Source organism: Xyrauchen texanus, chromosome 23 (assembly GCF_025860055.1).
Source record: "Xyrauchen texanus isolate HMW12.3.18 chromosome 23, RBS_HiC_50CHRs, whole genome shotgun sequence".
Taxonomy (NCBI): domain Eukaryota; kingdom Metazoa; phylum Chordata; class Actinopteri; order Cypriniformes; family Catostomidae; genus Xyrauchen; species Xyrauchen texanus.
Genome location: NC_068298.1, coordinates 13,191,045 through 13,202,116, shown reverse-complemented (window position 1 = coordinate 13,202,116; position 11,072 = coordinate 13,191,045). Strand labels below are relative to the sequence as shown.

The window sequence follows — 11,072 nt, the reverse complement described above, 5'->3', positions numbered from 1 at the left end:
TGCTTTGTCAATCTCAGATCCTATGACATCCTTAAGCAAACACTTTGTTTTTTTTTGGTGAAATAATTTGTGGGAACATTAAAGCCAGCACCACCTAATGAAAAGCAAATGTTATACTTTATACCTTATCCAAAGCTAGATAACTTCCCAGAACATCACAAACTGTTAACATTTTACAACATATTAATGAATATGAAACCCATTTTTTTCAGGCCACACCTAAAACTTGCAGTGGTTTTTCCCCACTGACGCAAACTTCCATTAGCCTCCCAGAACTAATGGGCAAGATGCATTTAGAAGCGTCACTTAAATGATTAAGGTCCTCTAAAACCCCTTTAAACTGAAGAACACATCCAAAGTGGGATTGTGAAAAAATGATTTTATTTTTTCTCAACTTAAATCTTCCATCCACCACAGCACACAAACTTGTACATGGAATTCTCAAACAGGTTTCATGTCCATTGATTCTGACGTTGATAAATACTGGGGATCAGATCCGTTTTCACTTGAAAATCTTGCCCTGGTTGAAAGGTTTTCCTACATGTTTGAAATCACCCTCCCATGCAAAGTATTCCTTCACCATGGTCTTGCACTCCTCGCTGTCCACGTCCAACTTGCGCCAAGTGTATGACTCATAGTCGATCTGCCAATCCTCACTCAGCTAAGGAGAAATTAGAAAAACATACAATTTCAGCTTTTACACACAAAAAAAACAAAAATTTAAATTTTCACATTTAAATCAACTAAATCAAATTGTATTTATTGACCTCCAAACCTGTAATACTGGGTCAGAATATTAGGTACCATCCAATTCTTTCACTTCAAATTTTTGTGGATGGGTTGGGTATTCCCCAGAAAATAATTTCACACACGTTCATGTGTTGCTAATGAAAATCACATTTTGATACACAATGCTGGTAAGTATAAACAAAAACTATTTGAATAATCAACTTAATATCAAGAATAGTCAATTACCTGTATCAAAATATATATCTCACACCTGCTTTCACACCGTTTTTATAAACAGTTGTATCTGATTAAAATGGATAGTGAAAAAGCCATTTTACTTATGAATGGACAAGCAAATCAAAAGAAACTAATCAAATTTGGTGTATGGTGCATCCTAGATTAATCCTTGATGTAATCTTGTCACAAGTTTGTATAGAAGACATGCCTCTGTGATAAGCTGGTTCCAATTCACCAGTAGAAACAACATTCATCATTATAGCAGTGTTGAAATGGAAAGGTTGTTTGGTTATTGGTCTGAATTGGCCAAAATTCAATGTTGATGTTGCTTTTATTCAATGCTTGGTGCCAATATGCTGTATGAATCAAGTTTACAGTAACTTTTCCATGTGCCTTGAAATGAAAACACAATCTGTCTGGTGGATTTTAAAGGTTAATCTAGACAAGTCAAAGTATTTTACAACATTCTTGAAACAAATGCCATGTCAGACTATTTTAATCCAACTAGCTGGATATAGAACTGATGAGCACACCAACATTCTCTATAAAAGAACAAGTAACAGAAAATTGATAAACTAGCAAACATGGATAAAGCTATAAATGCCATTAAAACGGCTGTAAACGCAGATGACATTTGAGAAATGCACTTCATTGCACAATTTTTTTCATTGATGTTTAATTTCAACATCAACAACTATGCAACATATCAGAAGAAAAAACAAATCTATCCGATTACAGCAACAAACCATATAATTATTCCAGTTTTGTAGTGAACTTCTTAAGAGGCCATTTGTCTTGCATCATAAAGGTGCTTAACACCAAGCCAAACTATAAAATACACTTTCAACAGGGAACATAACAGGCTGGGGAACATGTAAATCACTCACAGTAAAAGCAAGGTCCTGGCCTCTAAAGACCCAGATCCCAGAGATGGAACTGTCGTTGTTTGCACCGAAGAGGATGGCACTGGCAAATGCATTCTTACGCAGCTTGTCGAGTCGCTGGAACATTCCTGCGGAGAAGATCATGAGAATACTTGTAGAAGCCACAAACTAGAAGCTGTTCAAATCTTGCACAAGTTGTTGCATTAAACTGAATAAACCAAGATCACCAAGTAGTGTTGGCATGTGGCTCAGTGGTTGAGGCTCTGAGTTACTGACCAGAAGGTCGGGGTTGAAGCCCCAGCACCACCAAGATGCCACTGTTGGGCCCTTAACCCTATCTGCTCCAGGGGCGCCATATCATGGCTGACCCTGCACTCTGACTCCAGCTTAGCTGGGATAGGTGAAAACTAATACATTTCACTGTATATAGGCAAAAAACTGTGTGTATAGTGTGACCAAAATAAAGGATCCTAATGATTAATAATTTTGAAACTTCAAACAAGAGACTAATGACAGTATGACCTGACCGTACCTGTGATAAGATTACAGCTCATGAAGGCCATGGTCAGCTCTTCAGGGAAGCGGTACTCTGCATACCAGATTGAGAAGCCCTCACGATCAAAGTGCTCCCAGAAGTAAGGCAAGGCCACGGTCAGGGTGTCCTCGTTAGAGTACTTCCTCTTAAATTCATCCATGACAAAGGAACTGGTGGCAAGAGGACAGAGAAACACTTATGAGAGTTCTGAACAGAATCAATTTCTTTACAGGTAGTCTTGCTAACATTTAGGGATGCACCGATCGAGCAGCCAATCTTAGTCTAATATCTGTGCTCAGCAATCATGCCTAGGATTCAGGGCCAATCTTTTAATTGCAGCAAACACACAACCACATACTGCTACTCTAATGAATAAGCACTAACTCAGCCCTCGAAGAATGACAGTGCACCTAATGGAGGGTGAATTATTGGCAATTCTATTAGTTACCATACATGCGGTAATTCAGACAAATAAGTCACTTGATGTACAGTTAGAGACGGAGAGGACAAAGATAATGCAAATGGATGTAAAAACGAATTAAAGAAAGATGTGAATACAATTCTGAGTACGTGCGTTCAGACAGTGTGTGGAGTCAGAGACGCAATTATGCATGCTCTTAGTGTCATGGAGTGCATTTAAAGGAACGTTTAGTAAACAGATTATTCTTAATAAACCGATGTGTGTGGTCATGTAAACGCATTAAACCGCTTTTTCAGTGCAAGGTCATAAATGGCCCAAGAATAAACAAAAATAACTAGGACTGTCAATTTAAAATGTGAATATCCCATTCGCATTCTTGCATTAAAACAAGGCTAGACACAGTGCAACAAATACAGTTTAAAAGAAATCAGGCATCTCGAGATGCTTTTAAAATGAATTTTTAATTAGACACAGCATCTAAACAACTGCGCTCCTGCAGAAGACACTGAATAAACAAAGCAAAACAAAGAAGTTCGTCTAGCACGCGTTTACATACAATAACAAATGGTTGCAAAAGCGTTTGGTGTGAACAGCCCCTTACAGTTGGTGAAGGTCTTTGGCTTTTGGGTTTGCTCTCTTAAGCGTTTCTCAGATTGGGCAATTCATCTTTTTAAATGATCTGTCAGGAAAGGTTCAACTTGGAAATGTGTCTGTTTCGAGATCCTTGCATTCTGTTCCATTCTGTTGTGTTCCGTCAGTTTGAACAGCCCTTTGCCTGGGCTCATAGTCTGAGCCGCTTCATCACAGAGTCAAATACCACTACTATCTGGGAATATTGCTACCCTACATTCACAGTAATAAATAAAAAACAATGTGGCATTTTACCGTTATTATGAAGTTTGTGTCAGAGTTAGTATATGGTGGCATCAGTAAGTGTAACAGAATGTGAACAGTCTATTGAAGCATCCCCCGTCTTTTACTTAACAATTGAAAATACGGACCAGATAAAACTTAATTTAATGCACATTAGTTGAAAATAGAATGCCCTTTTTTTAACAGCCATGAGTGTTATTGGCAGTAATATAACGGTGCTGTAAGGTTTATGTATTAATGCACCGTCTTGTGGACAAAGGAAAAAACGTCAATAAAAAATAAAAACACGCCTACTTTAAAATTCAAATATTAGATATTTTTTCTTTTAAATATATATGGTAAAAATTCAAACTTAGTTTATCTGCCCAGTTCACAGCCCTACAATCGATATAGGTCTATTTTTGCATTTTGCATGTAAACGCCTTTCCCGGACTTCTTACCAGCTTATGCAATTTTCGCAAGTGTTGTGCACATGCTTCTTCCCCAGTTTGATGCCAAAAGCAGAGAATAACTATTATTTAAATTTCATGTTAAAAGTTTTCCTTGATTTTTGGGTCTTTGAGTGTTGGGTGTGCATGTAAACCGCTCACTCTCTCCAACATGCGAGTTCTCAATCTCTTATGACTCACTCATTGCTATTTTTTGAGAACCCCAATTACAGCAATCACAATACCACTAATAAAAGCAATAACCATTTAACCTTCAATAATAGCACAGCATCTTCATGCAATTCATGGTTTGTGTTGCAACAAACTCCAAAGATGGTGAACAAATCAGATACTAATGATCTCAGAACAGCAGTTTTGGAGCTTGTAGTGTACACACACAGTATATATATAAAATATTGTGTGTGATGCTCTAAAGGCGTTGACCGGTTTTCAATTCAAATAAAAATTAGCATTTTACAATGTAAATTGTGTCAATTTACAGTGTGGGGCATCCAACTTGTACACGTGTGGCAGGGGGCACTTTGAAAATAAATATCATTGATCAGCTCTGTATCGGCCAAGCACAGTGTAAAATTTCCTGATCGGCGCACCACTAACAATAGTGGAGGTGATTTAAGTACCTCTTTGGAAGGTGAGCATATGGGTCCTTGGTTTTTGGCTCAGCTGCCAATGCAGCATCACATTCGTCCATCTCCTCCTCAGCAGGGGTGGCTTTCTTTTCTTCCTTTTTCTTTTCTTTTTTCTCCTGCTGCTGCTGCGGTTGCTGCTGCTTGCCTCCCTCCTTACCTCCCTTCTCCTTTTTGGCTGGAGTCTCCTTCTTGGGCTGCATCTCAGAAAACTTCTTAGCTAGACAAATGACAATCTTAGGTAAAGCAAACTGACTTGTACATTATGTGCAAGTGATGCAAAAGTGAGATACACTGTAAAGCTTAGATGGCAAAAATAAACACTAGAACAATGTAAAAACATACTGAATAATTCTAAGAACCAATAAAACTCAATATTTTATCATTATTCTCAAATGCTAAGAATTGTTCAGAGCTGCACTCCAACTGAATATTTTGAACAGTTATTTGTAGTAGTATAGGACACATTATCTGAGCATTACTATGCTGCCTTCAATTGTTGGTGTATTTAATGTGTTTTGTCTTCGGCATTGAGGGAGTTTATATGCTCTACGATCTCTAACCCAAAGAACTTCATGCCATTACTACGCACTTGATCTTGATGTTTGGATCATCACCATTTAAAATAACTCCAGGATATGAATGAGTGCCAGTTTAGAAATGCACAACAATGCAATGGCTCAGGTCCATTTAGCATGTGACACATACAGGCTTCAGCAGCCTCATATAAATGAGACAATAGGAAAAAATCCTTAAGGCCATAAAAGCAATCCAATCACACTTTGCTTTGCACAGGCAATTTAAATATCTGTTTTTAAGGTTTACTAAGCCAACAAGAACAGCCTCGGTTTTTCAAATAAGGCATTAAGATTTAGAATTGGTTTCTCAACCAATCATATATTTTCTGGAAATCAGGTTCCCTCTGTCAAATATCTACCTGAAATTCCAATTACTTGTCTCAATTTCAATAAAAGCTCCAAATCCCCTACTGTGAGGTCCCTTTCAGTATTTTTACCAAATAAATAATATATTTTGTCTTTGACATTTACCATATTTTATGTTGATCTGTTAGTCAAACATTGTTCCCTAAACATTGATATACAGTAGGGCTGCACAATATTGGAAAAAACTGACATTGTGATATTTTGTTTTTCTGCAATATATATTGAGATATGAAAAAATACAGGATGACTTCGCCAGATGACATGAATGGCTCTATTTGAGAATAATTATTCTAGAATGATTGGGGTGATTTTGTAGGGAACGGCATCTTCATGGAAAATAAACTTTTTACTTTGACTTATTTTGGGTAGTTTATTTTATTATAATAATTAATACACTGTTTAATTCACCATGGTTCCATTGTATTCATGTAATACAATATCAATTCACCCTAAAGTCAATGATCTAACATGTTATAATATTAATAATGCATGTTGCTTAACCTAAAATAAAGGGGCTCATTTGTGAATGAAGTGTGGTGTCTAGAAGGGATCCAGGAGATTACACGCCTAGTAAAAGGCTTTATCTCTACTCCAACCATGTTAAAACAGAGCATTACACAAAGGAAGTTTCATTATCACAATAGGGCATTAATGTGAATGACAAAATAAGTAGTTTAACATTTTACTATATTACACATTAGATTACAAACCTCTTTTTTTTTTTTTTAAGAAACGTAAACAATAAATATCTTTCAAATTAAACACTTTGGGGAAAAAAAGTGCACCTATACACCAACCGTGAGTGGTTTACAAAAATACAACAAAAATAAAATGTTTCTAAAAGAAATAAAGTAAAAAATTGTTGCGTGATTTTATTACATACCGCTTGTCAAGCGACCGGATCATGTTTTTATAACCCTCTTTGGTAAACGTGTTAATTCATGTCTTTCGCAAAGTGAAATGTTACTGAATCTGTGATTTTTTTTTCTTCATTATAATAAACTGTATCTATGAACCCATAAATCGGAGTAAATTACGTAATATCAGACAGATATAATGCTACTTTTACTATTGGAAAAAAAAATATTGTCGACTATGTTTATCTTACTACATGTGACTATTGCGGATGCGCACATCGCGATGTCGATGCTGAAACAATATATTGTGCAGCCCTAATATACAGATACGGATGAGGTTCACATCTCTTCTGGCTGTATCGCCTGTTTTATCACATCCCTTAATTTGACCATACTTTGATAGAGAGTAGTGAACATACAGCATTTATTCTTACCATCAAACTGAGCCATTTTCTCACAGAGCTTGACCTCTCCCAAAACCGCCTTGAACTGAGGTTGGTTGACACAGGTCACAAACCAACGTGTGACATTGGGGTACGGTTGACGAAAAGAAGGCTCAAGAACCTAAAAATGTTAAATTTGTGATTTTAACAACCATAACAAAGATTCAGCAGGCAAGGATAACAAGCAACTTGCATAAGATGCATAAACACCCACAAAGCATCTGAAAAAAGAAATGTATAACTTTTTACTGGTGCTTGTAATGAACATGTTCAAATGCTGTGGACTTTCCATTCAAATTCATTTTAAAACAACCCTTCTAATTACAAAAATATTTAAATTCCCTGGGCTTCAGGTCTGATTAGAATGGTTCAGTAAAGCCGGCGTCACACTAGCAGAATCCACACAACTATTTCGACGGGGGAGGGTGTCACAATTACATTTATGCATTTGGCAGACGCTTTTATCCAGAGCAAATTACAGTGCACTTATTACAGGGACAATCCCCCCGGAGGAACCTGGAGTTAAATGCCTTGCTCAAGGATACAATGGTGGTGGCCGTGGGGATCGAACCAGCGACCTTCTGATTAACAGTTATGTGCTTTAGTCCACTACACCACCACTCCACTTTTCCACAATTGACAACTGTTTTGCGGAGATCTCAATATCTTCAGGTGGAGGTACGACAAATGTGCTGATACAAAATGGAGTGGTGACAGACAAACTCACTGTAACTTTCTGATTCTTTGCAACATGGAGCTTGTTGAAATAACTTAAGTACCGTATGAGCATAAACAACTGTAAAAGAGCGATTTAGGATGTGATTCATGGAGTAGTTTTACCTTGTGAAAGTGTGCGATTCTGTATTTATCCCCTTGAAGCTTGCCATAGAACATGTACAGTATGTCCATATGCAGCTTTCAGGGAGTAAAGAACTTGCATTCTATAAAAACAAACAGTTGTGCCACCACTTTCTGATTTCATTGGTCATTTTTCAGCATGGAAAAATACTTGATAGAATCACTATGGATTTCAATCAGCGTTTGTGATGAAATATAGCGCAATGTTAATGCAGAGGAAACGTTCAGATCAACTTGACATCTTGCGAGTTCTTCAGTGAAAGAAGCTCTTTGGTGACTTGACGAGAAAACAAGACCCCAACTTTTTATCTAACAGTTTTGATGTGCTTTTCCATTGCTGAACCATTAACTCAGCAGGGAGACCCAATGGAGAAGTGATTAAATCCTCCAGCTAGCAGACACTAAAGCATGCTTCATCTTCCTTTGTCTGGCCGGCGATTATGTTAATAAAGCTCACATTCGAAAATCAGAGTACATTGCACCTGCCTTCCTTCGACTTAATTACAGCACAGCTTTTCAAGAGATACAGTGCAGACTCACCTGTTTGTACAGCCAGAGCAGAGAGCAGACAACAGTGATGTCAGCCAGACTGACTCTCTCCCCAACTAGGAAAGTGTGAGTGTTTAAGTGCTGATTCAGGATGGCAAGGACTCGTTTCACCTCTTCCTTGGCCTGTTCTGTGGCCTACATCCAAGACACGATACCATATTACAGACCACTCAATGAAAAGGCACTACCCATTGATACATTAAAAACCATTAAAATTTATATTTAAATTAACAATGTGCTAAACTAACCTGTTTGTTGAACTGCATGATACCCAAGGTAGGGAAAACCCAGGCACTAGCTGGAGGGACGATCTCGGAGTCAGCAAAGTTGACCCACTGCAGCACCTGGGCACTGGCCTGGGGAGTGCTGCCACGAAGCACATCATTGCTCACTGTCAGAAGAACACACTGGTATTAATAATTACTCCCTATGTAAAGTCAAACACATCAGCAACATCAACATCCTTACTTACAATAGTGAGCAATGGCATTGCTCTCAAACAGACAGAAGCCATCATCACCCTGGAAAGCAGGAATCTAAAGAGACAAGACCAGTGTTTATGACTATTCTACATGAAGAACATAAAGTATATATGCAGAGAATGGAACTTGATAAACTGACCTTGCCCAACGGAAAGTTGTTCAAGAAAGCAGGGGATCGGTTCGTCTGCCCAAAGCTGAAGGCAGGGGGGGTGCTCGCAATCTTCAGTCGAGCCCCACTGTACTGGCCAGCAATCTGAGCCTTAAAGGCCCTCCAGTTCTCTGGGTATGTGTAGAGTGTCTGCAGAAAGAGAAGATATAATTTCATATCACTGTAATTGATGCTGCTTATTTTGTCATTCTCTCACCAAAGGAGAAACTCTGTGCCAACACAGTCATAAGGAATAGTGTTACATTTAACACAAGGTATAATACACAGCACTTTCCCAGAGGTAGACACCGCTGACAGTGAATTCATTACTCACTAAATAAGCTCACAGACTAACAACGTTGCAGATGTATTTAAACAAAAGCAGATTTAGCATAATCAAAAGGCTGGATGAGGTTGAACATGTATATATTTGGAGCACATTATGTGCCATTTTTTTTTTAATCCTCTTGAGAATAAATCTTATCTAAATGTTTGAAATCAACCACAACGGAGAATGTTTAATACCAATGACTGCATCTACCCAACTCTGTATGTTTCTGTCCCACCTTTTATTGCCACATCACCCTATCGGCAAACATATGCCCTTCACTTTCATTAAATAAAAGTGCAACTACGCGTGTCATGCCATTATGGCATCTGCAAAATGTAAAAAAATAACATAAAAGAGCGAAAAGGAAATAAGTATGCAAATCGAATTGAGAAACGTGGCACAACTGGGCGCTACGCTGTGCTCTAGCCTTTCCACACTCCAACCATCTTTTAAACGGGTGTAGGGAGTATTTACAAAATAAATAATCACTTCAAAAACCTTAAAAGAGGTAGTAAAACATAGCGGTATGGCTAAAAGGTTTAAAGACATAAGGATTGGAGTGATTCAAGCACGATTGAGGATGGAGATGTGCAGAAACAAGGGGTGTAAGGGTTTTCTAACTCACCCCTGCCGCCATCTTCAGGACGAGAGAAAGGAGGAACAACGCTGCGCAGCGCTGACGTATAGGCCAATTATGTCGCAGAAATAATACGTAATAAGGGCGTGTTATTGTTGAATGTGTCACTGCATCTTTTTTTTATTTTGACCAGTTGTCATTTTCTGCAAATAAATGCTCTAACAATAATTGTCATATATGACAATATTTTTATTTGGAATTTTGGAGAAATGTTGTCAGTACTTTATAAAATAAAATTTTACTCAAACACATACCCATAGTAAATTCAGAGAAAAGGATAATTTTGCAGTGGTCTCTTATTTTTTTGCCAGAGCTGTATGTATTAATATAAATTTGCTAATTGCTTCCACAGTAACTGTGGATAAAGAATTACAGAATATATTTTTTTGTTGTTGTACAGGTGTCAAGAGCACAGCACGTTTTAATAGAAAAAGATGTGGTTACAGATACTTCCAAATCTCACAATATCTTGAAGATATTGAATAAGGTATTATTAATAAAGATCAATGTTTATTACAATTCTTGGTTACTAATAATGCTATTTGGACAGAACACTTCATTTATAAATGTTTTTATCTCACATTCACCTTTGCTCTATAATATTTATAAGAAAAAACAACTGACCCTGACTGCACACATACTTCACCCAGTTGTCTGTTTGATTTGTGTTGAAGTCATATGCTCAGGATTTCATTAAGACATCTCACCTTTTTAGATGTTTATCAGATGTAAATAATTAGATTGTGACTCTCAATAGATGAAGATCTCAAATAGACATCTCAAAGATGTACATGTGCTATCTAGGGACGTCATATGATTTTCGTAAAATAGAACTTTAGTTGTATTGGAGATGACCCATGTTCTTGGATTTCTTTTATCTTTACAGTTTTTGTATTGTGTAGAGCTATCTACCACAGGTTGGCTGTTTTCTGTACTATGAAATTCCACTGAGGTTGTTTATGATATTCAAATAAAATTCTTATTTGTGTGTGGGGGGGCACAACTGCCTTTAGCCTTAAGTTTTGTTTCCAAAGGCTTCATATGCATTTGTACAAGTAAAACACCTTAT

The 11,072-nt window shown here is 37.4% G+C and overlaps 1 protein-coding gene across 1 annotated transcript; it reads right to left on the bottom strand.

The window, feature by feature from the left end:
• Positions 1-359: 359 nt before the first annotated feature.
• On the bottom strand, positions 360-10,054 carry LOC127617359 (elongation factor 1-gamma-like). The gene is made up of 10 exons (XM_052089365.1): positions 9,992-10,054; positions 9,027-9,185; positions 8,878-8,941; positions 8,654-8,796; positions 8,397-8,540; positions 6,990-7,119; positions 4,749-4,974; positions 2,383-2,555; positions 1,854-1,978; positions 360-661 (listed from the first exon to the last, which is right to left on the bottom strand). The coding sequence occupies exons 1-10, from the start codon at positions 10,001-10,003 to the stop codon at positions 503-505; spliced, it is 1,335 nt and encodes a 444-aa protein (XP_051945325.1). The 5' UTR covers positions 10,004-10,054; the 3' UTR covers positions 360-502.
• Positions 10,055-11,072: the final 1,018 nt, after the last annotated feature.